This window comes from Bufo gargarizans, chromosome 9, assembly GCF_014858855.1.
Source record: "Bufo gargarizans isolate SCDJY-AF-19 chromosome 9, ASM1485885v1, whole genome shotgun sequence".
Classification (NCBI taxonomy): Eukaryota; Metazoa; Chordata; class Amphibia; order Anura; family Bufonidae; genus Bufo; species Bufo gargarizans.
The window spans coordinates 38,541,489-38,567,340 of NC_058088.1; the positions used below are offsets into that span (position 1 = coordinate 38,541,489).

General features: G+C 45.6%; 1 protein-coding gene across 1 annotated transcript in view; it reads left to right on the forward strand.

Annotated features, from left to right (window-relative positions):
* Nucleotides 1-25,852, forward strand: part of STK26 (serine/threonine kinase 26) — a 92,263-nt gene that overhangs the window by 51,086 nt on the left and 15,325 nt on the right. The window contains exons 3-5 of the mRNA XM_044305772.1: nucleotides 9,409-9,465; nucleotides 22,851-22,959; nucleotides 23,048-23,205. Coding sequence (XP_044161707.1) covers nucleotides 9,409-9,465; nucleotides 22,851-22,959; nucleotides 23,048-23,205 — 324 coding nt within the window. The remainder of the gene's footprint in view (nucleotides 1-9,408; nucleotides 9,466-22,850; nucleotides 22,960-23,047; nucleotides 23,206-25,852) is intronic.

Genomic DNA, 25,852 nt, shown 5'->3' on the forward strand with positions numbered 1-25,852 from the left:
GGGGCCCGCTACCCCAGAGCTGATCGCAGGGTCTTAGGTTTACGGGTCTCCTGTTCTCTACATCACAATGCTTGCATGTTGCATGCGGTTACTTTACCGTTCGTCACAAATGTTTTAAAGGGGTATTCCGCTGTACAAGCCACCCTTTAAAAGTATGATCCCCTAGTGTTTAGTAATGAAGTCTTCTCAGTAGTTCCCCACATAGTCACTCACCACCTATTGATCCAAAATGTGAAGTTTATCGCTCGCGGTTCGGGAGTTATGACCTTTAGTTCGACTTCAAAGTGGTGTAAAGTAGGGATCGACCGATTATCGGTTTTACCGATATTATCGGCCAATATTGAGGATTTTAACTGTTATCAGCATTTATTTTGCCGATATTCCGATAGTTTATGGGGAACACAGATCGCGTTGCTGACAGCGCTCTCCGTGTTCCCTCTGTAGCACAGGGGAGAAGGAAGCAGTGTCTCCCTCCCCCCTGTGCTGCCGCTGCCACCAATGGGAGGACAGGGAACAAGAGGAGGGGAGGAGCTATGGCCACTGCGCCACCAATGAAGATAAGTCTCTCATTCATTCATATAGAGGAGGCGGGAGCTGGCTGCAGGATCACATAGCCGGCTCCCGACCTCTATGAGCAGTAGCTGCGATCTACGGTAGTTAACCCCTCAGGTGCCGTGGATCGCAGCTACCGCTCATGGAGATCGGGAGCCGGCTATGTGATTCTGCAGCCAGCTCCCGCCTCCTGTATATAAATGAATGAGATTTATTTCCATTGGTGGCGCAGTGCGCCCGCGGCCCCCCCCACCCCAGTATTAACAACATTGGTGGCACAGTGCGCCCGCGGCCCCCTACCCCAGTATTAACAACATTGGTGGCGCAGTGCGCACCCCCCAAGCTCCCCCCCCCCCCCCAGTATTAATCCCCTCTCCCCTCCTCCTCCGATCGGTTACCATGGCAGCCAGGACGCTACTGAAGCCCTGGCTGCCATAGTAAGCTCCATGCTGCTGTGTGCACAAAGCACAGAGCAGCAGGGACAGTGTGAAGTCCTTTTCACCCTGATAGAGCTTTATCAGGGTGAATAGGACAAGGGTTCTAGTCCCTAAGGGGGCTAAAAGTTAGTAAAAAAATAAAATAAAAAATATTAAGTATAAATGAAAGAAAGATTTACAAAAAAATACACATGAACAATAAACATTCATTTTGAGCAGGAATTTTTTTTTTCTTTTCAAAAATGAAAATTCACATAATATCGGTATAAAATATCAGCTATCGGGCCTAAAAAATCAATATCGGTCGATCCCTAGTGTAAAGTAGAACTGGCTTGGTTGCTATGGGAAACTAAGCCAGTTCTAATTTACACCAGTTTGATAAATGACCCCATATCTGTTACATAAAAAAATAAAAAATAACGGCGAGTGGGAGACATTAGAAAGGAATAGAACATTGTGAAAAGCAGGTGCTTTTTTAATTCGGCCATTAAAGAATAATAAAAAAAATAATGTACCTGTACATTATGGGAAAAGAAAGGCAAGAGTTCTTTCATTTCAGTAGCTGAACCATTATAGCTTTGCAAATCCTCATGTACTAACAAACTGAGCTATGCCTGGGGGTGAGTTAAACAAAAACTGGGGCAACCCCTGTAAATGTGGTAAAACAGAAGTATCAATACTCGCCCCCTTTACTCCCCACTGCTGATGTCCTCTTCTTGGCTCAAATGGTGGCGTGCCATGTATACAGGTTACCCGCTGCAGCCAGGAGGACTGGAGCACAGCGCTGGAAGAAACTGCAGAGAAAAGGAGCGAGTGGTGATTCCATTGTTATTTTCCCCACATGTTCTTGGTGTTGCCTGAGGTTTTATTTAACTTGGGCATCCCCTTTAACAGGGAAAATGACCTACACTTGAACTGGAAAGGGTATTCAATTAATGAGATTATTAGTAGCACATACTATTGTATTGATTATAGTTTGACGTGCTGGCACCCTAAGGGTATGGCCACACAGCATGGCTGTGCCTTGTTTGGGTCATGTTAACTGATTGGAGCCAATATGTTTATTTGCTGTTCATTGTGAATGGCTGCACAGTAACTCGCAAAACCGCGCGGTGATTAACAGTGAAGGACCAAAAGAGCAATTCGGTTCGAATCGGTTAATGATTCCTCCTGCTGTGTGCACGGCTGCTGCATCCTAACCATGGCTCGCCAGCACTGTGTAACCTTAGACTGGTGCCCATCAGCGCCTTTCTGACCATCATTAAACAGCCCCATTCAATGTACAGCTTGGGGTTGGTGCACTTTGTCTATCTTTGGCTCCTATATTGTAGGGATCATGGGCTCCTGGTAGTTGGAGCCCTGCCAGTCGGGCATCTGTTGCATGCCTCAGCTATATACCATTGACGCCTGCCATCAGATGTAATAAAGTTAATATATCCGTGCTGTATAATGGTTACTTAAACTGTTTCCATTACAAGCTGGTACAGGGCACCAGAGCCGGGCATTGTCAGCAGAATACAGGTGCTTGTGAATGCACTATTATAATGTGCTGCCTCTCTGACCTTTCCAATGTAAAGCATGTGAGCGCTGTAAACCCTTGCTTGTATCGTGCGGACCGTGGCATAACAGGGAGTTCCTGAAGAACAAGAGGAGCCTCTCCCTGAGAGCTGCACAGTACTGATCATCAGGATCACTTTAATTTTAACACTGATAGGGGTTGTCTGGGTTCAGAGCTGAACCCCGACTTCTCCCCATTTTCACCCCTCCGATGCTCTGCCAGATCATGTGTTTCTGTATTATGGACTCTTCATTGTCAAGTTTTCTGGGTCTGTTACCGAGGGTAGTAGACCTCTTAGGCATAATACGTGGACTGTCTGTTCTAGTGGTCCCTAACCTAAAGGAATCCGATTCCATCACACTTTACTAAACTGCCTTGCGTCGGGAGTTCGGTAATAAACGGTAACAAAAATGCAGTGGCGGATCTGACGCACCGCAGACTTCTTACACTGACCTTGTAGTGTCTGCCGCTATGACAAAAAAAATTATTTTTTTCCTGTCAAAAGCAAAATCTGCAACGGAGGCTCTTAATGGACACAGCCCAAACTCCAAGCCCAATCTGCTCCATACCCCGCCTAGAAGAAATCACTATGGGCCTGTATTACTAAGTGCGTTCCCTTTTTTTTTTTTTTTTTTTTTTTTCCCCCTCTGAGTTTGAACCTTAATGAATATTAGCTCTAAAATGTGTGAATAAAAACTGCAACACTAAGCTAGTGTGTGATTTGTGGCGACCTCACTGTTAGTTCAGAAATGACTGGATTATCAACCATCACCCCCAGCATTTGTAATGTGCAGTTTGCACGACTGGATTGCTCATGATGACTAATGTTGAAATTGCTGAAATAGTAGTCCTCCTGTCTCGCATACTTCCATAAATCATGAGGGAGGTCAGTTCCTTGGCAGTGATATGGTTGTTGATCACAGGCCATATGGTAGCGGAGAAGTGTTAGAAACTTTAAAGGGGTTTGCCAGTCAGTAAAAAATAAAGTGGTTTTCTGGCACGAATGTGAAGACACTGGTCTTGGCCTTCTAAAAAAGCAAATCGGCAAGGGTCCTGGGTGTCAACTCCCACTGATCAGATGCTTATGAGCAGCAGTATAAGGCTACGATCGTTGTTTTGGTCTGCATCCGAGCCACAGTTTTTGCAGCTTGGATGCGGACCCATTCACTACAATGGGGCCGCAAAAGATGCAGACAGCACTCCATGTGCTGTCCTCATCCGTTGCTCCTTTCCGTGGCCTGCAAAAAAAATATAACCTGTCCTTTTCTTGTCCGCTTTGCGGACAAGAATAGGCAGTTATATTTATGGCTGTCCGTACGGTCGTGTGCATGTAGCCTAAAGATCAGAAAACACTTTTAATGTCACAATGGCTTAAATGAAAAAAAGTACCTGTCCCTCCCTGCTCCTTTTCCAACACTTTTTGAATCTCCCTTCGGTCTCTACATACAGATCCCTCTCAACACAAATGCAATTGCTGATGGAGTTTGCATGTAGCCAAAGGTATTAACGGATACAGCACTTGTCTATTTCATTCAGCCCTATAGTCTCTGAGTTCAGACACTATTCAAAATCCTCCCCACTGTGGTTGTGCGGTGCGAACGAGATGGCTTAAAACCCCTGTATTAGTGATTGTTGGGGTCACGGCGGTCATACTTTGTCACCTATTCATAAAATGTCCACTGTGCCAGAGCCTCACCCATTCTAAATTAATATGGGCACCATTTACTTGATCCTGCAGAATTCCAGGCTGTCATTTCTTTACATAAAATCCTGGTTAATATAATATATAAGGCTTAAAAAAGAAATTTGTCCATCCAGTTGGGCCTGTTATCCTGCAAGTTGATCCAGTGGGAGGCAAAAAAAAAAAAAACTGAGGGGAAAAAATTCCTTCCCGACTCCAATCGGGCAATCAGAATAACTCCCTGGATCAACGACCCCTCTCTAGTAGCTATAGCCTGTAAAATTATTGCACTCCAGAAATACATCCAGGTTCTTCTTGAATTCCTTTATTGTACTCACCATCACCACCTCCTCAGGCAGAGAGTTCTCACTGCTCTTACCGTAAAGAATCCTCTTCTATGTTTGTGTACAAACCTTCTTTCCTCCAGACGCAGAGGATGTCCCCTCGTCAGTCACCGTCCTGGGGATAAATGGATAATGGGATAGATCTCTGTACTGACCCCTGATATATTTATACATATTAATTAGATCTCCCCTAATGTTGATAATGTTTATGGGTATTGTCAGTGTTAAACCTCATCTGCCACTTCTCTGCCCAAGCCTCCAATCTATCCAGATCCCTCTGTAGCAGTATACTGTCCTCTTCAGTGTAAATTACTTTGCACAGTTTAGTGTCATCAGTGAAAATTGATATTTGACTGTGCAAGCCTTCTATAAGATCATTAATAAATATATTGAAGAGAATAGGGCCCAATACTGACCCCTGAAGTACCCCACTGGTGAGTGACCCAATCTGAGTGTGTACTGTTTAATAACAATCATTGAGCCAGTTACCCACTTAGACCTTTTCTCCCAGTCCGAGCATTCTCATTTTATATACTAACCTTTCATGTGGCACAGTGTCAAATGCTTTGGAGAAGTCCAGATACACGACATCCATTGATTCGCCGCTGTCAAGTCTAGAACTTACCTCCTCATAGAAACTGATTAAATTAGTTTGACATGACCGATCCCTCACGAAGCCATGCTGATATGGCGTTATTTGCTTATTTTCCTTGAGGTACTCCTCAAAACCTTCAAACAGTTTACCCACGACAGATGTTAAATTTACAGGCCTATAGTTTCCGGACTCTGTTTTTGGGTCCTTTTTGAATATTGGCACCACATTTGCCATGCGCCAATCCTGTGGGACACTCCTTGTCAGTATAGAGTCCTTAAATATCCGAAATAAGGGTCTGGCTATGTTATTACTTAATTCTCTTAGGATACATGCGTGTATGACTGGCAGAAGAAGGGTCCTGGCTGCAGCAGTGCTCTCTCTGAGCTGACTTCCCCCTCATCTGCCAACTGTGCAAACTTGTTGGGGTGTTTCAGATCAGGGCTAGCCTCCCTGGCACTCTTCCCTCTACCCCTCTTTCAACTGTTACCCAGCTAGCTACCTCACTTTCCTCATCCTCCTCACTGCCACCCTCCCCCACATCTACCCCATAGAGTGCTTGCTCAACGCTTCTCAGTGTTGAAATTCGCCTGTTTAGATACTCTGTGCGATTCCAAACTGGCAATTTGCTCAAATTTTGAACAAAAATATGCACCCTCAAACAGCTGTTCACGGACTGCATACATTAGATAAGATGTGCACTGGACTGCACTGTCAATAATGAAACGCATACTAAGTGGGGATTACGCAAGAAAAGAGAAAAATACAAAATAGTGCAGTGATAAGGGGACTACAGCAAGTTAGATTCTTAAGTCCCTGAATCTCAAGTCACGTAATCTAAAGTCACACACTTAATACAAACACACACTTGGGCTCAAACACGAGAACACTCACAAACTCGTGTTTTGCCTGCTTGTACAAATGCAGCTCGGAAACCAGCTTGCTTTTTTTTTCTTCTGGATTCAAAGGCAGGTTAAGCGACTTGTCCACAGTACGATGGCACTGTTGGATATTTGCACAGGGTTTGCTTCATTGAATGCTTCTGCTCAAAGCCTATGGGAAAATCTCATTCGAAGAGTGTAATGGCTAGAGCTTCAAGGATCTGCTGGATGTCTTGTATACGTTTTATCATTTCACAATGCCAGGGGGTGAGCCCCTACCAATTCTGAGATCAAAGTGGCCATGAAGACACTGGCGAAATCTAGTGGGCTCTGTCAGACCGATTCAAGTGGCCTACCAAGTACCTGTCTTGAGAATTATGGGGGTCCTGTCTTGCAGACACCCACATCGGTGCAATTTCACCAACGTCATAGCAGTGTTTAGATGATAATAGAGAACCTGATTCGCTCATTTAGCATATATGGTGCAAACAGTGTTACCCTGTGAGATCCGGATCCATTGTAACAATGCCTATTCTTTTTTTCAAAAAAGGACAAGAATAGGACATATTGTATCTTTTTTGCAGAGCAGGACATGCGAATGCGTACAGCGATTCTGTGTTGATCAGATGAGGACCAAAAATATTGTCGTGTGAATGGGGCCTTATGCTGCACATTTGCACTATGAAATTTACCCTTTGCAACGTGTAGATCCTTGTTTCCCCAGATCATGGTTTAGAGGGGTAATCCAGTAATAAATATTGTCAAAATATAAATTCTCAACTACGTTGCCTATGGTGCTGCAAGTCCCAAAGTGAAGTGGGTTCTGTTCACACAGTCAGTTTGTTTCAATATAGGACTGCACTGCCCCTCGATTTCCAAATGGTATCCCACTTGACTTGAAACCACAATCCACAGCTTTATCAGGGGCGTATGATGAAGCGAAACCGAAACATAGGTTGGGCAAAAGATGAGGACTGATATGGTTTTGTTATATGCACAATACTGTTACATTTGTGAGTATAATAAATCCTTTTTATGTGATTTTGGTTGGTGGTGCTTCACTATGTGCGCTACTTTTGGCCTTCACAGAAGGTGATTTGGAACCAAGAAATCCCTTGGGTCACAGAGGCACACCTATACCTAAGTGTGGATTGTGGTTTCAAGTCAAGCAGGATACCATCTGGAAATCGAGGGGCAGCGCGGTAATAAAGATTGTTGAACTGTCCTCCGGATAGGTCATCAATGTCAGATCGGTGGGCGTCTGACACCCAGACTCCCCCGCTGATCAGCTGTTAGAGGTCAGGTGCTCAGCGTTGCGACCTCTTCGTAGGCCATGTGACATCACCGTACATCGGTTACATGGCCTAATTACCGCTCAGCCCCATTGAAGTAAATGAGATTGGGTGGCAATGCCAAGCACAGCAACTCTATATGGCACTGTGCTTGGGAGAGATGCTGTGAGCTGGCTGCGCTCACCAGAGCATCCGGTGAGTGTGCGGAGGATGGGACTCGGACCCCACCAAATCTGATAATGAAGACCTACCCTGAGAATAGGTCATCATTATATATTACTGCGTTACCCCTTTAAACATAAATTAGCGAGTGGTCCATATACCACTCCAGGATTGTTTTCTGCATTTGACATAAAGGTACCCATGTGCATTATATCTAAAGTTTATAAAAATGGACCATTTCAACCAACTATTGTTTTTCGTGAGAAACTACCAACAACCAACCAGAAGTTGGCTGTGCTTGAAATTTTCATCCAATAGTTGGACAAAAGATCTGTATTGAAAAAAACATTCCCAAAAAGATTTTTTCCGGCAGTTTTATTGACCATGTATGGCCAGTTTGAAGAACTGGAACAGCCAATATGGCCTACCGTGTGTGGATGTGTGCAAAAATGACCGTTCACCAGGCTCTTGAATGAATGAGTCTCAGGCAGGAAAGACACAAGAATTGTGTATGCTTTAAATTTCTCAGCATGGCCCAACAGTGTGCACCATTTACTTTAATGGGACTGTGCTATTCAAGTGCAGTCTGGATAGCCCACCGACAAACGGCTGCTTTATGAATCGGACCTTTTCAGTGAGCAAAATCATTCAGACTATCTGATTCTTGGTCAGGGTTTCATGCATAGCAGAGCTGCTGCCTCATCCCCTGGACCAGCCTCTTTCCCAGAGTGCATTGCATGTTCGTTGGGAACCCAGTGCTAAATCAAACCATTCAGTGAGCCTACAGGTGGTGAATGAGGACCTAATGGAAGTAAAGATACCATTTTCCTGTAATAATTACAATGTTGTATATGTTTTCCTGTACTGCTGATAAGGGATGAGCGAATCGACTTCAGATGAAACATCCGAAGTCGATTCGCATAAAACTTTGTTCTAATACTGTACGGAGCAGGAGCTCAGTATAGTATTAGAATGTATTGGCTCCGATGAGCCGAAGTTATTGCTTCACGAAGTCTTGCGAGACTTCTCGCAATAACTTCATAAATTTGTACTGTGAAAAACCATTTCCCGAACTCTGGTTCGGTTCCAAGTGGCTGGTACCTTGGAACCGAACCAGAGTTTGGGAAATAGTTTTTTTTTTACAGTACAAATTCATTTATGAAGTTATTGCTTCGCAAAGTCTCATGAGCAATAACTTTGGCTCATCTGAGCCAATACATTCTAATACTGTACAGAGCGCTTGCTCTGTACAGTATGGGAACTAAGTTTTATGCAAATCGACTTTAGATGTTTCATCCGAAGTCGATTCGCTCATCCCTACTACTGATTGATTATCATAAAATACCCAATAAACATGGTAGACTTTATCCAGACATGCTATCTTGTGCAAATGGAAGGGACTAAGCAAAGAGGCCAGTGGTGAGGAAATCGAATTCTCTACAGCGAGGATCAGCAACCTCTGGCACTCCAGCTGTTGGGAAACTACAACTCCCAGCATGCTCTGATCACGTCTATAGGAGTTTCAGGAGCAGCTGAGTAAGGGTGCATACTGGGAGTTGTGGTTTCATAACAGCTGGAGCGGCGGATGGTACTGATCCCGGCTCTACAGAATACAGGTTACTAACAGCAGCCTGTATTGTGCTAGTGCTGTCATGCACTTTCAGGGAGCTGTTGTCTTACATTCAACATATTACAGGGGTTCATGAAGGGATCACTTCCGCTTGTCTGTCTATATGCGATTAGATGGAAATCTCTTCTGGGTTCACATATGGAAAATGGGTGGCATCTCATACATAATAAATTATATTAATGTAAAATATGGTGCTGGCAGGTAAACGGGCATCAGTGCTGACTCGCATTAGATGTTGGTGATTGATAGGTGCACTCAACTGTGTTTTTCTTTCTCTAGGGCACCAAACTATGGATTATTATGGAATACCTAGGAGGAGGCTCAGCGTTAGACTTGGTGAGTGACAAGAAATTAGTTCCACATTGTTACGTTTATTTCCATAAGTAATTATCGGTTTCAGCTGCTTCAGTAAACGTATGATCCTTTACAGGCAATTATAGAACAGCGGTGTTAGAGGGGTTGTCATCTCACACATTGGTATATCGCTAGGATATGCCACCAATGTCTGATAGGTGCGGGTCCCACCTCTGGAACCTGCTCCGCTCTCTGGAAAGGTGCCCCCGTAGTGAAGAGCACATGTCCGGCAGGATGTTCCGGCGGTGAAACAGCCTGCCGCATCCATGCTAATGCTAGCCCACCATGCCACCGGAAGTCTGCTGTAGTTTTTGTCCGGCCGCCTCTCAGCATGTTTGCTGTGCTGCTTCCGGACCTCCGGCCCGCCCTGCCCCCATGCTAGCATAATCACGGATCTGGCAGACTGTTCCCCCACTAGAATAGCCTGCCGGACCCTGCTACCGCAAGTGTGAAAGTAGCCTTACACATATATGGATATCCTGCTCTTTAGGCTGTATTCACACGTCCGCAATGTGTTTTGCGGATACACGGAGACACTGATCCGCAAAACACGGAAAGCGGCAATGTGCTTTCCGTATTTCGCGGACCGCACATTGCCGACATAATAGAATATGCCTGTTCTTGTCCGCAATTGCGGACAAGAATAGGACATGTTCTATTTTTTGCGGAAACGGAAGCACGGATGCGGAAGTGCGGATCCGCAAATGTGGATGCGGACAGCACATTCCGTCCCCATAGAGAATGAATGGGTCCGCACCCTTTCCGCAAAATTGCGGAAAGGATGCGGACCCATTTTGCGGACGTGTGAATGGAGCCTAAAGGGGTTGTCCGGGTTCAGAGCTGAACCCGGACATGCCCTTTTTTCCACCCAGGCAGCATTTTTTTCACTTGAGGCTAGTATCGGAGCATCTCATGATCCGATGCGCTCCCTCGCCCTGCGCTAGATCGTGCAGGGCACGGGCTCTTGTTCATCATAACACACTGCCAGGCCCAAGCTTCCGCCCGCCAGTGTGTTTGGTGACGTCACCGGGTCTGATGGGCGGGCTTTAGCGCTGCTCTAGCAGTCTTACTGGGTAGGGCAGCGCTAGATCCCGCCCATAAGTGCCGGTAAGGTTACCGGGCTTCCTGGCAGCCCCATGGAGAGCCCAAGTACGTCACCGGATTTCCAAAAAATGCGCAGGGCAAAGGAGAGCATCAGGGGGGCTGCCTGGGTGAAAATGGAGGAAAGTCCAGGTTCAGCTCTGATCCCGGACAATCCCTTTTAAGTCAGTCAGAAACGAGACGCATAGGAAACATGCAATGGACGCACCAAGACATTTTTTGCCTAACCCTATTAAGTGTAGCACACTCGGGGCTCATTCAGACGACTAAGCTGTCTGCAAAAATGCGTATGTTTTTTTGCGGATTAGATGTTGTCCGATTTTGGACCTTTTCTTCCATTGCACAGCTCAGCAAAAAAATGAAACGTCCTATACTTGTCAGTGAAAATCAGGACATTACCCTATTGAAGTCTATGAATCGGCAAAAAAACTGATTTCAATCAGTTTTTTTGCGGACATGCTGAACTGTCCGCAAAAAAAGAATCTGCATTTTTGCGGACAGCATTCAACCGTCTGAATGAGCCCTTAAAGGGGCTGCCTCAATTCAACAAATGGCATTTATTATGTAGAGAAAATGAATACAAGGCACTTACTAACGTAGTGTGATTCTCCATATTGGCTCTTTTCCATTACATTATACACTGCTCGGATCCATGGTTTTGACCACTGCTTGCACATTATAGGTAAATGTGTTGGCCTATGCGCACTTCCAGACTTTCCCTATAGTGTGTGGGCACGGCCACCACTGCTGGATTCTAGGGTGGCTGTAACCACGGATACGTGCTGTGTATAATGTGATGGAAAGGAGGCAATATGAATAATACATTAGTAACTGCCTTGTATTAACTTTCTCAACATGATTAATGCCATTTACTGAAGTGAGAAAACCCCTTTAACCTTTTTTAAGCATAAATGTCTGGCATGAAATCTATCAAATCTTAACCTCCTCAGATACAGTATATTTAAAAGGGTTGTCCTACCATAATGACCTTTTGCCAATCTACAGGATGGGTGATAAATATCAGATTGCTGGGGTCTGACTGCTGGAACACCCACTGATCATGGAAAAAGGTCCGGAGACATTCAATTAAATTACCACCAATCTATGTACACAAGGGTCTTAAAGGGTTTGTCTCATTGGCATTTATCATGTAGAGAAAGTTAATAAGAGCAACTTACTAATATACTGTTATCCATATTGCTTCCTTTGCTGGCTGGATGCATTTTTCCATCACATTATGCACTGCTCGTTTCCATGGTTACAGACCATCTTGCCGTCCAGCACTATAGTCAAAAGTGTCGGCCTCTCTGGTGGACGGGACCATGGGAGCACACATAGGCTAGTGCTTTATCCTGTAGTGTGCAAGCACGACCACCACTGCTGGATTGCAGGGTGGTAGTAACCATGGAAACGAGCAGTGTATAATGTGATGGAAAAATGAATCCAGCCAGCAAAGGAGGCAATATGGATAGTATATTAGTAAGTGGCTTGTATTAACTTTCTCTACATGATAAATCCGACTTACTGAAGTGAGACAACCCCTTTTTAAGACCACGTTTCCTTGATCATGGGGGTTCCAGCAGTCAGACCCCCACCAATCAACTGCAAAAAAAGGGGGTCAGTCAGCACATCCCAATGTGCAGGTGCACTCTGCCATGGCTAGAAACACAAAGAAAAAGACAATGCCACAGCACTCTGCAAACACACAGTACAATAATGCCATATTTACCCCACCAATCAGTCACTTATCACCAGTCGTGTCATAGCTGTCTCACCTTTTCACATCCCCTATCCTTAAAGGTTTTCTTTGGGTGTAAAAAGAAAAAATGTAAATAAAAATCTGGCCCAAAATGTGTCAAACTAAAATAGAAATGATCGCCTGTTCTTTTTTTTTTTTTTCCTTTTTATAAATCTTTTTTTCATAATTCATTACAAATATCAACATAAAAAAAATTCTTGTTTTTACATTATAAACATTGTAAATACACTGTTTAATATTTCCCACCCAGTTTACTCCAATGCTTACTAGTCCCCTGGTGGGCACAAAAAAAAAAAATGCTCTCCCGTTAAAGGGCCTGTGTCCACTTTTCTAGTTATCCTCTATCCACAGGCTCTGAGATAACTAAGTGATCCATGGAGGGGTCTGAATGCTGGAGCCCCCACTGATCCCCCTTCTTGACTGATTGACAGGTCGAGCATATGCCCTGCCTCTCCATCCATTCTTTATGGGGTCACTGGAGATGGCGGAGTACAGCGCTGGTTATTTCCAGTTGTCCCAAAGAGAATAAATGGAGCAGCAGGGCATATGTGTGGCCTGTGACGCGATAAAAAAAGGGGAACAGGACCCGTTCCTGGGATCAGTGGGGGTTTCAGTATCGGACCCCACTATTCATATAGTTATACCCTATGGTGTGGAGAGGATAACGTGAAAACCTGAACAACACCTTTAAATCCTCCACCATTAGTATCTCTTTACATGACAGCAGTGATGCCTGTAACTACGGAATATCATCACTTACCGCCATGTAAACCATACGTGTCAATACTGGAAAATGACGCTCTGTGCAGAATTTTTCAGTCATAAGTCTAAACCCCTTTGCAGGTCACAACCTTTAACAAAGCCCAAACAAAGGGGCTGGGGCACTTATGGGGGTGCTCCTTAAGCAGAGGCATTGGGGGGGGACCTAGGGCAGAGTTCCCCCAATACCACTCTGAACTCTGCAGAGAGCAGCACACATTCATAGATCTGTGTCTGCTATAAACAAATCCCCTATTTCCCCCTTAGAGTCTCCTACAAAAAAGTTAGGCCGAATGCACACGGCCGTGTTCAGTGGCTAAGAGCGGTCCGTGGTATGCCGGGCTGGATTCCTGTTCAGAGCAGGAGCGCACGGCGTCATTGGTTGCTATGACGCCGTGCGCTTCATGCCGCCGCTGCTGTACAGTAATACACTATGCGAGTGTATTACTGTACAGCAGCGGCAATCTGCTATGTTCACAGGCGTAATCCGTCCTGTGAACATAGCCTTAGGGACAATCCGCTATCTAGCATTAGTGGGTTTGTGGAATAGCTGCCACTACACCAACATGAGTGTATCATGAACCCAGATACCACCTGCAAATACCTGTATGTCTGATGGTAAAAAATCTCAGGCAAGCTTCTATAGCCCAACATAATGAAAATCATCTTATGCTCCCCTTTCTCCAGTGTGGCTTTCTGCGGTGCTGGTCCAGTCGTCCTGCTGCTGCTTGTTCATCTGCAGCGGGGACATGGAGAAATTTCATTAACTGACTTGCTGCAACACTAACCCTTCTGTTCCAGTACCACGCTCAAATCAAGAGGGCCTGAGCGTGACTGCACCTCAGCACTGCCTGTTCCTATGTCGGTGCATGTGTACAAAGTGTTCTCGGCTGTATACAGCACGCTCCCATGCTGATCAGTAATTATGTCCTACTCTACCTCCACTGGGAATAATGCTGGCTGATGGCTCCCTTGGAAGCTGTTATGACAACCATATTGGTTGTCACCCGGCTTTCTAAGAAACCTGCTAATTCACAGCAACATCCAGCTGGCTGGATGTGTTAAAGTAACGCTGACAACTTCTTTTAGCATGAAAATAGAGGATAAACATGCGGATGTGTAGAGCTGCCGATTCATTTTTGCGCTACACATGGTCAGTGATGCAAATATCTTGCAATTGTAGCTCATTGCCTGGAAACGGACCATACACCCTCCTAGGGCTGCAACGATTAATCAACGTTATCGATAATCGATAACTGGATCTGTGGATGGCACTGTTATGGGGAGGGGGATCTGTGGATGACACATATAGCATAAGATGCTATATAGTATCATCCATAGATCTCTTACCCCTCTCCAATAGCATGGTCATCCACAGATCCCTCCCCTCCCCATAACGGTGCCATCCACAGATCCCTCCCCTCCCCATAACTGTGCCATCCACAGATCCCCTCCCCATAACGGTGCCATCCACAATTTGTTTTAATATGGCCTTTGAATATAATTTTTCAAGTAAAATCATATAAACCCCTATTTTTTTCATTTTGGTGTCCCCCCCCCCCCCCCCCCCCGATTAATCGATGAAATTATTGACAAGTAATCGATTATTGAAATAATCGTTAGCGGCAGCCCTCCACTGTTCACGCCGGTTGTTTCCATCTACTCAAGTTTTAGATTAACTTTGGAGGATTATTTTAGACTGTTGGGTTTCAATATTGTCCTGCAGTATTTGGCAAAAGGGGTTGTGCAAAAATGGGGGGGTTATGGCAACCCATCCTGTTGTGGCACAGCGCAGTGACTGCAGTAACAAGTAATGCTGCCCGCCTGTGGCTGCTCCCGCTGCTGAGGTGCCCGGTGGAGCGACCCATGATACAGTTCTATTCTTCAGTGATAACTGCTTTGCAGAAATGTCATTCACATAACGTCCATCACTGATCAGGCTTCATTCTACAGTTCTGAATTTCCTAAATGACATTCCTCTTCCAGCCTGTCTGGTCACGCTGCCCCCATGACCGCGGTTGCGCTGAGATGTTCTGGCCTCTGCTGAATTGTTTGGTGTTGGATTTGGTGATCTGATTTTTGGTAATGGGCTCAAACAGACCACCGCCCCCGCATCTTAATGCACTTGACTTGATTTAGCGCTACCTGTAAAACCTGCCTCCTCATTGTGCTTTTATGCAAATGTTAACCAGGCATCCAGGCTTGGCATTAGAAATAAGATTGATCTGTATCACTGTAATGAAAGGAGCGTCTGCATACCGCCTGATGAGTTACTGTGAAACAATAAAGGCTTAGATCGCCTGACATTTCACTTTTGCTACTTGGATGCTACGATCCAACAACAGATTGTCGGGAAGGAAGAGTTTATTTCCCATTAGTCGGCTGTTCGTTCAGTGAAGGAGATCGCTGCATTTACTTGCAGTGATCGCCTCCATAGTATGAAGTCTAGAGAGGATCACCCGATGAATGAACAGTTCCCTTGTTCATCTAGTAATCTGTGGCACACGGGCAGATTGTCAGGAACGAGCGTTCACAGGAACTTTCGTTCCCGATTAATGTGCCTGGCATTCGGACCATGGAAATCAACCTTAAAGGGAACCTGTCACCAGTTTTATGGTGTCCTAACGAAGGGCAACATTAAATAAGTGACTGATTCTCTTAGCAAAATGGTGGGTCACTTTCTTTAATTGACTCAATCTGCCAACATCTTGAATTGAAAAGCTCTAGCTGATAATAAGTAATTAATATTCATGAGCTCCTGACTCTCCCCGCCTACCTGCTGCTGATTGACAGTTATTTTCCATATGATTCAGCAGCAGGTGGGCAGGGGAGTGGCTATAGCTCTGAATTAAAAAAACGCTGGACTCACTGACATCACGCTGGACTCAAATCAGCTCATTAGCATGCAGCATCTTTGTGTGTATATTATGAGGTAACCATCTGTCACACCAGTAAGTGAATACATCTAAGGCACTTTTTTGTAGTTAATGATTGTATAGAATTAGTTAATTATAATCAAATATTCACATGACAGTTTCCCTTTAAGCCAAACTTGTGACCTAGTCTTTATCAGTGGCCTGTGTATAGGTAGTAACATAGTGGTATAATAGGGACATCAGGCTTTTCATCAGTCTTGTAAATAATCAGGATACTTAATGGGAATCTGTCACCAGGAACTTCCCAATAAACCAGGCTCAATGTCTGGCAGGGCTAGCACGTAATGATACCTTACACTCGGGGATCCGTGCTTTATTCTGGAGAAAAAGTACTGCCACACGCCGCAGCGTTTCTAAGTTTTGAATACAGCAAAAGGACACCTGGCATCCCCATCAACACGCTCTTTTGGGTAGTCCCCGCTGCATTTGAGTTCTACAGTATGAATATGTATGATTTTATTTTGAAGACTTGAGCTGGAGTCGGTACTTTTCTACTGACTGACTCCACAATAATGCAGCTCCATTAGAGCACCCACTGGGTTACCAGACCAGCCTTTTCAGACCCCTGAATGGCAAATCTGATTTAGTAATGCAGCAATATGGAGATGTATTGCTGCCTCAATAGGCAGAGGTGAGTGACTGTTCCTTCATAGAACCCCCCCCCCCCCCCCCCCCCCCAAAAAAAATAAGTTATAATAATTAAAGGGCATCTGTCAGCAGATTTCTACCTATGACACTGGCTGACCTGTTACATGTGCGCTTGGCAGCTGAAGGCATCTGTGTTGGTCCCATGTTCATATGTGCCCGCATTGCTGAGAAAAATATTGTATTATATGCAAATGAGCCTCTAGGAGCAACAGGGGCGTTACCATTACACCTAGAGGCTCTGCTCTCTCTGAAACTGCTGCACCCTCTCCACTTTGATAGGACCAGGTATGATCAGATTTACAGTGCCTGGTCCTAGGGTTGGACGATATCAAAAATATTCCCACGATAACGATATTAAGAAATTTATCAAGATAACGATATATATCGCGATAAATGCCCATTTAGAAGAAAAAAACACTTGGGGCCACAAGGAGACGTTACACTGTATGGGGGCAGCCACAAGGAGACGTTACACTGTATGGGGGCAGCCACAAGGAGACGTTACACTGTATGGGGGCAGCCACAAGGAGACGTTACACTGTATGGGGGCAGCCACAAGGAGACGTTACACTGTATGGGGGCAGCTAGGCAGCCACAAGGAGACGTTAATTGTATTAATCATTGGTGGCAGTGGCCACAGGGTCCCCCTCCCCCTCCCATCATTGGTGGCAGTGGGGCCCCCCTCCCTCCCCAGTATTAATCATTGGAGGCCACAGGGTCATCCCCCCATCATTGGTGCCAGTGGCCCCCCCCCCCACCTCCCTCCCCAGTATTAATCATTGGAGGCAGGGCCGGCTCCAGATTCATGTGGGCCCTTGGGCGATAAAGCCTCAGTGGGCCCCCTTGTGGCATTTTCCGCAACACGTCATTAACAACAAAAAGTCATTAAAAACAGTAGAAAAAAATGCAGTGTTTTATAGGAGGTCTTACGCTATATGCACACGACAATGAAAAAAAGTCCATTAAAAACGGATAAACTGTCCATTTTTAACTGACTGTTTTCCACTGATTCAGGGAAGACAAACTCAGCACCAAAAACTAAGGCTGTGAGGGGACTGAAGACTGCTTCTCCAGGGCATTTAGGAAAGTGGCTGCTCTCCTCAGAGCCAGGTGAAGCCATGGATGAGGGGAAGGAGCAGCTCTCCTCATGCCGACTTAAGGCTCCACTCCACTGATATCTCCTTCTCTGCTTCCTTTCCCATAAGCACCAGTGAACCCTGCTGTGGATTTTGGGGCTCCCTGTTCATGCTGAGTGACAGGATGTATCTGTGGGGCTCACATGACTGGAAGGATGAAGAGCTTTTGGGGCTGATGCACCTGTCTAAACTCCTGATTTCTTTCAGCTCGGCTGCTATGCTGTGCGCTGACTTCTGCACCTGCGCAGCTAATCGGCTCCGTCCCTGCTGTCCTCCAGTCCTCCGATCTGTCTCGCAGGCCTGGAGATCCTGAGAGATAGCAGCATGAGTAAATGTTTAAAGGGACCGGCGCGGAAACGAGTGGGCTCCCTAAGGGACAGTGGGCCCTGGCACCGGCCCGGGTATGCCCAGTGCTGACGCCGGCCCTGATTGGAGGCCACAGGGTCGTCCCCCATCATTGGTGGCAGTGGGCAGTTCTAATCGGAGTCCCAGCAGTGTAATGCTGGGGCTCCGATCGGTTACCATGGCAGCCAGGAAGCTACTGAAGCCCTGGCTGCCATGGTATGTTATTGAGCAGCATTATACTCACGTGCGCCATGGCCGCTGGGTGCTCCTTCTGTCTGTGCGGCGCATTGCTAATGCTTATACCATTAGCAATGCGCCGCACAGACAGAAGGAGCGCCCGGCGGCCACGGCGCACGTGAGTATATTGCTGCTCACTAACATACCATAGCAGCCAGGGCTTCAGTAGCTTCCTGGCTGCCATGGTAACCGATCGGAGCCCCAGCATTACACTGCTGGGACTCCGATCAGAACTGCCCACTGCCACCAATGCAGGGACTTAAAGGGAACCTGTCACCGGGATTTTGTGTATAGAGCGGAGGACATGGGTTGCTAGATGGCCACTAGCACATCCGCAATACCCACTCCCCATAGCTCTGTGTGCTTTTATTGTGTAAAAAACACAATTTGATACATATGCAAATTAACCTGAGATGAGTCCTGTATGAGAGATGAGTCAGGGACAGGACTCATCTCAGGTTAATTTGCATAAGTATCAAATCGTTTTTTTAACACAATAAAAGCACACAGAGCTATGGGGACTGGATATTGTGGATGTGCTAGCGGCCGTCTAGCAACCCATGTCCTCAGCTCTATACACAAAATCCCGGTGACAGGTTCCCTTTAAGAACATTACCGGCACCCGACCTCTGAGAGGACGCTGTGATCACCGCGCTGGGATTAATTGCGCGGATCACAGCGTCCTCTCAGAGGTCGGGTGCCGGGAATGCGAGTCACAGAATTCCTTCCCTCCCTCACGCTGGCTGAATTGTAAATGTGCTGTACGGTTCATGCTGGGGCGGGCGGCCGCGGACGCAGATTTAGAAGCGGTCAGCGCACATGACCGCTTCTATGACTGTCACGAAATACTGCGGTATTTAGGAAACGGCGATATCGCCGTTTTTTTAATACCGCGGTATATCGTGATACCGGTATATCGCCCAACCCTACCTGGTCCTGTCAGTCAAAGTGCAGAGGGAGGTCTAAGGGTACATGCACATGTTCAGGATTCATGTGCAGAGAATCCGCACTGAAATCCTCAGGTATTCGCAGGCAAATCCCGTGCGGTCAATCCGCATCAATTGGTGTGGAGTTGCGTACAGATTTTACTAAGTGAATGGAGAAAATCCGGTCAGGAAAAATAAAATAAATTGACATGCTGAGGATTTTAAAAACTGCTCCGCAGGTTAAAATCCACATTGTGTGCATTGAGAATTTCGAATTCTCATACAATACAGTGTACATGACCTACGGTGTGGATTTTCCGCACGCAATCCTGATCGTGTGCATTTAGCCTAAGGGTGCATTCACATGACCATAATTCTGGGTCTACATTTGAGTCCAAAATTGTGGAACAGATGTGGACCCATTCATTTCAATGAAAAAAAACTGCATTTTCTCTATAGTGCCAGCCATGTGCGGTCCGCAAAACACTTGATGCCCTTTAAACTGACGGTACATGAGTTTTACTAACACGTGGTGACATTACAGTTTACATGTATGTTTTGACTGACATAAGGAATCCTCTACATGCCTTCCATGTTTAGCGCCTGCTCATCTGACACCTCCGACACCTATATGAATGGCGCATATGCTTGATTATGCAGAAACACGTGTTCTCCTTGGTGTTGAGCAGAATCGGAGCGTATTCCTTGCAGCCCATGGCAGAGCTCAGAGTGCTCTATGAATAGGAAACGTTGAGCACATGGAAGATGACACAAAGCAGCCTTTCATCGGCTTGTAATTTCCATACCTAAAAGAGCCTGACGGGCACAGAACATTAGTGGACTTGTTTGAGGCACAGAAGGTCCCCTTACACCGTTCTTCCATCCACATCCCTGCCAGTTGCTATTTTTTAAGACTGGAAAGGAAACTAAATTAGGTTTATAGTTTGTTTGCTAGGCGCCTATTTCCATACGCCCAGCTCGCCGTACCTGGGCCACATAAAGGCTCTTTCACACTACGGCTCCTCTTTCCAGTGTGCAGAACGTCTTTTATTTTCGATGTGCGAGGCTGTAATTTCCTGCCTTGTACAGAAGTCATTGCTTTGGTCTAGCGCCGTCTCGGAGTACAAACATTCATTGAGGCCGGTGAAAGCCAAAGCGCTGTGGCGGGCACACTTCATGCCAACTAAACCCAAACACTGGCAGCTTGTAGTACGCAGAGGTTGGGATTTTTGTATATTTTTTTTTTACCTATTAGGTAACCTGTCACGTTGAACGTGGTGTCTGAGCTGAAGGCAGCATCTTAGAGCAGGAGAAGCTGAGCAGATTAATGTATAGTTTTATGGGGGAAAATTCAGTAAAACATGAAATTTATTAATTTATATTCCTGCTCATTCTAAGCTTTGAAGTCCAGGAGGCGGTCCTATCAGTGATTGACAGCCTTCCCTCTGAGCTGTCAATCACTGGCTCCGCCTCCCAGACTTCAAAGCCCAGAATGAGCAGAGATATATAAATGAATAAATTACAAGTTTTACTGAATCTTTTCCCATTAAACTACACATCAATCTGCTCCGCTTCTCCTGCTTTATACATGCTGCTTGCAGATTAGTTAATTTTTCCAGTTCACTTTCAGCCTCATGCACACGACCGTATGTATTTTGCGGTCTGCAAAAAACGGATCCGCAAAAAATACAGATGACATCCATGTGCATTCCGTATTTTGCGGAATGGAACAGCTAGCCCCTGATAGAACAGTCCTATACTTGTCCGTGATGTGGACAATAGGACAAGTTCTATTTTATTGCAGAACAGAAATACGGACATACGGAAACGGAATGCACATGGAGTAACTGCCGTTATTTTTCGAACCCATTGAAATGAATGGTTCCGCAAAAAAAAAAGAAAACGGAACGGACACTGAAAGCAAATACATTCGTGTGCATGAGCCCTAAGGGCTGAATGATCCTAGAGGCGCACTGGATAGTAGGGAGATGAGTTCTCCTACTCCATGGTCAGAAAGTATATATGTGAGCCCCACCTGTTTGTGAACATGCACACCTACTCGTCTGTTCATGTAACTCCCATGGAAGAAAGGAGAATTCTGGGAGTTGTAGTTTGGGAACAGCTGGGGTGCTGATCCTTCCTGTAGAGGATGTGTGGCATTGAGACGCCTCTCGCCTGGTAGGTGATTCAGTTTTGCCACACTTTGACACCTCCCTGGGTATAAACGGAGCGCTCTGCTTACCAGAAGACCCATAAAACAACCCTCCACATATAATAAGATCAGAGTAAAGTCCAAGAAGCTATGTATTTATTGAGCCTGTGAGGTATTTCTGTGCTGGTCTCTTAACTCATTGGATCCCAGAGCGGCTGCATTTTGCTGGTATGCTGTCTCCTATGAATGCAGATGTAAGCGTTGCCTTTCAAGAATCCAGGAATCCATGTTGTCAACCAGGGGATGTTTGAATAGCGGCCATATTTCACATCACCCAGCTTTCCTAGAAGGCAAGAATGAGCAGTTCTCAGCTGCAGGTACCAGAAACCTTTTTTAGTACCCAGACTGAGGGACGGGAGCTGCTGCGCATGTGCACACCCTCAGTCCTGGCCACCAGAGAGGTTGGTGCTTTTTCCTATAGTGTCCAAGCCTTGTATTGGTCTACATGATAAATGTCCTTTGCTGAAGTGAGACAGCCCCTTTAAACTGGCTCTAGCCGCTGCTGCACAGATTCCGGTGCTTTTTTTTTTTTTTTTTCTAGTCCCCAACTTACCCACGTTTCCGAGCAGTCGGTGCAGCTAGTTTTGGCTTCTCATTTGCTTTTTAGCCCATGCACCTTCATGGGGGTGTGATTCTCAACGTGGAGTGAACCAGAGCTGGGACAGTGTGTGCGGAGAGCATCCGAGCTCCGCTTCATTTCCCATTGAGAATTGCCCCCTGAGATCTGAAACTACGGACACAGACCGCTCGGGTGAGGGACCCTCGTTCTTGGCAGTCATTCTTGCAGAATGTGACAGGCTCTTAAAGAAATACTGCTAGGCTGGGGGTCCTGCATTACATAGATGTGTGAACCCAGCCTAAGGCCTCATGCACATGACCATACGTTCGATCCGTATCCCATTTGCACTAGTTTTTGCGGAATGGATCCGGATGCTTTCATTTCAATAGGGCCGCAAAAGATGCGGACAGCACACAGTGTGTCCCTTCTGCGGTTCCAAAAAAAGATAGAACATGGCCTATTGTATGTTCTGTGGACAAGGTTAGGACATTTCTAGAAGAGTTTGAAAAAAAAAAATCCTGGCATGCACGTGTTTTGCAGATCCACAAAACGGATACGGCCGTATGCATGAGTCCTAATACCTGTTGGGTGATAGCCGGTTGACGCCTGCGCTGCTTTGTCAGTAGCCATCTAGCTGTGGGTTACAAGCTGTATGTATTGTAACTAGACAGGCCTGCTCAGATGTCTGTTACTTCAAACTGGAGTGTTTTGTTTTTTAGTAATTTATTTTCTACTTTTTTGTCTTTTAGCTGCGAGTGGGACCTTTTGATGAGTTCCAGATTGCGACCATGTTGAAAGAAATCTTGAAAGGTCTAGATTATCTGCACTCGGAGAATAAAATTCACAGGGACATCAAAGGTTGGGCCCAATTCAGGATTGTGTGATGTTCCCCCTGACTGCAGCCGGGCTGAATTCCATCCGTCTCACGTTGTCTTGTGTCTTACAGCGGCCAATGTCCTGCTCTCAGAACAAGGCGACGTCAAGCTTGCTGACTTTGGTGTGGCTGGACAGCTGACTGATACGCAGATTAAAAGGAATACGTTTGTAGGCACTCCGTTCTGGATGGCACCTGAAGTTATACAGCAGTCTGCATACGACTCAAAGGTGAGAGCAGTTTCTCATCAGCGCTCCCCTCCCTTCCATCTGCATGAAGGAAATGAAATACAGTTCTGTCTATTGTAATCGTCTTTTCGGAATCCCTAAATATTTCCTTTCCAGGTAAAAGCGGAGTTCACCACCTTTGCCAGCACTTAGGCCACTATACCGTCCTCCAGTATCTCAATTGTCTGTGCAAACTTATTTTTCTCTTCAGAAATCTAGGTAACTGACTGGCCTCCATTTTATTAATGTTAATGGGAGTCTGTCATACCTGTGCACCCTTGCACCTCCTGGTTCCTCTGCCAGCTCCTCTCGCCTGATTTGCAGGGCGCGACTGCACCTGTTGATCAAGAAGCATAAGGGGGTGGCAGAGGAGTTAGGAGGCGCAAGGGTGCACAGTGGCTTGAGCCCGCCCTCAGTGCACTTAGTTGCATTAGGGCTCATGCACATGGCCATAGTTTTGATCTGCATCCAAATCCAGTTTTTTGCAGATCGGATGCAGACCCATTCATCTTAGCGGGGCCGCAAGAGATGTGGATTGCACACCCATGTGCTGTCTGCGTCCGTAAGTCCGTTATGGGGTCCTGCAAAAAAAAGTCCTATTCTTGTCTGTTGTGTGGACAAGAATAGGACATTTCTGCAGGAGAAAAAAAAGACGTGGTGGCAAGGATCTGCGATTTGCGGACTGCAAAAACGGCTACGAGTGTGTGCATGAGCCCTTACAAGTGCTTTTCTCCAGAAGGAAGCGGTGGATCACAAAGTGAAAGGTATTGTAGCATTTGGCCGAACTTGCCCTGTGCCTGGCTGTGGATTCCTTGGGGACAGACCCTTTTTACATTTTATTTTGTAAAACTGTTCCTGTAGAGTTGGCTGTCGCAGGGATAGGGTGGTCTGGTGTGGTTGTAGTCCTCTATATCAGGGATCAGCAGCCTTCGGCACTCCAGTTGTTGTGAAACTACAACTCCCAGCCTTATCCGGTCACTTCTGTAGGAGTTCCTAGAACAGTTCCGCAGGTGTGTATGCTGGGAGTTGTAATTTCACGCAGCTGGAATGCCAGAGACTGATCTAATGGATCAGTGCCTGTTACATTAGTAGCCTAATCTGCTATTAGACTGGAGGGCTTATAATTGCACATCGGTCATTTGCAGACACGTGATTGAATATGTTGTAGACTTGGAGTTAAAGGGGTTGTCCATCCACTTGAAATGTGTTGCACAGTGTTTTGCTGCAGAGCTCTCCTGAGCTATGAAATAGAATGGCAGAGGCGCAGTGGGATATCAGTAAGATGAATAGAATTAAAGGACACATTTTGCATAAGATAAAGGATCAATAAAGCAATTTAATAGATATAGGCAAAAAACACAAAGGACCACAAACATCGCCATAACACAGACAAAAACATAAGTGGACCCCCGAAGTTTCATTACTGTAATACAAGTGGATCACAAAATATACACATGTAAAAGTACCCACAAGCACAAACATACTCAAAATAATTCAGCAATCAAACAATTATAAAGTAAGGCTACTTTCACACTCGCGTTTTGTGCGGCTCCGCCTTGTATCTGCACAGACGGATCCGCACGAATAATGCAAACGCTTGTATCCATTAATAACAGATCCGTTTGCATTACTTATATTATTTTTTTTAAAGTCTAAGTCAAAACGGATCTGTGTTGACTTACATTAAAAGTCAATGGGGGACGGATCAGTTTTCAATTGCACCATATTGTCAGTGAAAATTGGATCCGTCCTCATTGACTTACATTGTAAGTCTCTAGATGGATCAGTTAGGCTCCGCAGCGTCAGACGGTCACCAAAACGCTGCAAGCTGCGTTTTTAGTGACCGTGTAAAAAACTTAACTGAGACCAAACGCAGCCAAATTGATGCATTCTGAGCGGATCCTTATCCGATCAGAATGCATTGGGGCTGAACTGATCCGTTTTGGGCTGCTTGTGAGAGATCACAAGCGGACCCAGAAACGCTAGTGTGAAAGTAGCCTTAGATTGTAATACAGATATCGCCAAAATGAATAATCAAGGCATAGGAGCTCTGATCTTAAATGCTACCATGCGAATTACCACGATCCGTTGCTTGCTCAAGGGTAACCCAAAATTCTAGTGCCATGGTTTAACTGGACATACACCAGCTGAATGCAATAAACTAATTATACAATACCTGTATAGGGTCACAGTAGCAGAGAGCAGCGTCATAAAAGATCAGCGTTCTACCAAAACGTGAGCGTACTAAGTAGCAGAGCCATAGATGAGAGGAATGGTAGATTGACGGCGCCGCCTTATTAGTTGAAAGTATACAAAGCACTGTGCGTGCCATATAATAAAATAAATACACAAGCTAGTATATAAAAAGAAAATCTACAATTCCTAAACCTCCACAAGCACATAGTGTAGTGCGCCAGCCGCACATGTATAGCGTGTGCACTAGGCCTGCACAATATATCGCCATCGCAATTAATCGCCATATCGCAATCGCCAATTGGCCGACCCAAAAATGCTGCAATTATATTACCATATTTTTCGCTTTATAAGACAAACTGCCACAAAAAAGTGTGGGGGGGGGGGAATGGCAGTGCGCTTTATAAAGCGATGGTTGAATTTTTACATGGTTGACACGGATGTATCGCCGGCCGCT